Below are 1,866 nucleotides of genomic sequence, written 5' to 3' on the forward strand. Positions count from 1 at the left end.
GCGGTCACACCTGTTCAGCGGTGTTCAGCGGTCACACCTGTTCAGCTCTGTCTGCAGGCAGCATCACAGATGCCGTTCTTCAGCATCAGGTGTAATTGTTGTTTGTTAATAATGTAAACCAGCCTTTTCTATTTAACGATCGTAAACGTGGTGTTCTGTTTGATGTTTCAGGTGCATGTCTTTGATCCAGTGTCCCCTCAGCGGCGTCCCGTCCTGGAGGCGGAGTTCGGGGACTACCCGCTCACGGCGCTGTCCCTGCCTGCTTCTGGGGACTCGGTGGTGGTGGGGAACACCCAGGGTCAGGTGGCCGTGCTGGACCTGAGGAAGGGGCTGGTCCGCGGCTGCCTGAAGGGGCTGTCTGGGGGGGTGCGGGCCCTGCAGTGCCACGCCTCCCAGCCCCTGGTGGCGTCCTGCGGCCTGGACCGCTTCCTCCGGATCCACAGCCTGGAGGACCGCAGACTGCAGCACAAAGTCTACCTGAAGTCTCGTCTGAACTGCGTCCTGCTGGGCAGCCAGGAGCTGCGGGGGGGAGCTGAGGGGGAGGATGGGGGAGCCGAGGGGGAGGTGAAGGAGGAGGAGGAGGACGAGGTGTGGGACAGCATGGAGCGGGTGGAGGAGGACACGACGAAGAGGAAATCCTCGTCATCAGAAGGAGAGGAGAAGAAGAAGAAGAAGAAAGACTGAGAGGCGCTTATGGTGTGAGGAGAACGAGGATATTTGGACTTCAGCTGCCACAGACTGAAACAGAATTAAACTTGTTGGAAGTTAAAAAAAACATGATGTAAAAAATCAGAAATCTGATTTCTGATTGTCACCCGAACGCCTCGTCAGAATGTTTATTTTTAATAATCTGACTGATATAAGATGTTTTTTTCCAAATAAAGGTATTAATGGTTTTAGTTACTGATTGTCTGACCTGTGAGTCCGAATAAACAACATAAATAATAAAAACTCTGGAAACGTGGAGGAAGAAGAAGAAACCTTTTCCTGCTCATGACTCCATCTGATCAAAGTTTTAAATGTATCCAAACCAAACAGGATGAATGTTTTATTGTGAAATGACTGAGCTCAAATCTGCCAACAGGAAGTGATCCAAACGTTGCAATAGGCACTAACTGTGACGTCTGTTAGAAAAACTCGGCCCTCCTCCGTTTCAGAGACCAAGTGCCCCTGAATGCATCACGCCTACGCCCCGGAGCAGAGGTCAGAGGTTAGAGCTGCGGGTGTTCTCCCTGGGTTCCTCCCACAGCCCAGAACCCTGTGGGGTTCCCTGCTGAGGGTTCAGCTCTGTTCATTCTTCTGTTTTAGGATAATTTGTTGTCATTTAGATTAATTTAATTAATATTCTTGATTTTATACGTTATTTTACATTTTAAGGACAACACTTCTGTTTGCCTGAGTCTTTTCCTCCACATATTGTTCTCAGATTAGTGTAAATCTGTTAGTGAGGACTTCTCCACCTCCCAGGTGGGGTTCCCCTCGATTAAAGGTTCGTGTTCTACAACAAGGCGTTTCACTTATCGCCGCGGACCACATGGAACCACCCCCGCCCAGGACCTCTGAGACCAGCTGCTGCGACGACCGCTTTGCAGGAACCGTCTGAGAGAAGCTCCTTGTCCTTGTTGGGGTCTCCACCCGACAGACCTGAGAGGGCAGACGCTCACGTTCGATGGCGTGCGGCGTGTTGGAGAGGGTGAATCCTGGTTCTGGGAGTTCCGGGTGTTCCGGGCCGATGTCAGCCTGTAGGAGAGCGGTCTGCTGAGGTCAGCGCTGTGAATGGAGAGCTCCATGGTGGCGGTGGGGTTATGGTATGGGCAGCGACCACAGGTGCGTTTTATTGGCGGTACTTTGGATGCACAGAGACAC

The 1,866-nt window shown here is 51.8% G+C and overlaps 1 protein-coding gene across 1 annotated transcript in view; it reads left to right on the forward strand.

The window, feature by feature from the left end:
• wdr74 (WD repeat domain 74) overlaps positions 1 to 903 on the forward strand; it is a 3,740-nt gene extending 2,837 nt beyond the window's left edge. Inside the window, exon 2 of the mRNA XM_017404473.3 lies at positions 172 to 903. Within this exon, the coding sequence (XP_017259962.1) occupies positions 172 to 684 (513 nt within the window). The 3' untranslated portion in view covers positions 685 to 903. The remainder of the gene's footprint in view (positions 1 to 171) is intronic.
• Positions 904 to 1,866: the final 963 nt, after the last annotated feature.

This window comes from Kryptolebias marmoratus, unplaced genomic scaffold, assembly GCF_001649575.2.
Source record: "Kryptolebias marmoratus isolate JLee-2015 unplaced genomic scaffold, ASM164957v2 Scaffold76, whole genome shotgun sequence".
Lineage (NCBI taxonomy): Eukaryota > Metazoa > Chordata > Actinopteri > Cyprinodontiformes > Rivulidae > Kryptolebias > Kryptolebias marmoratus.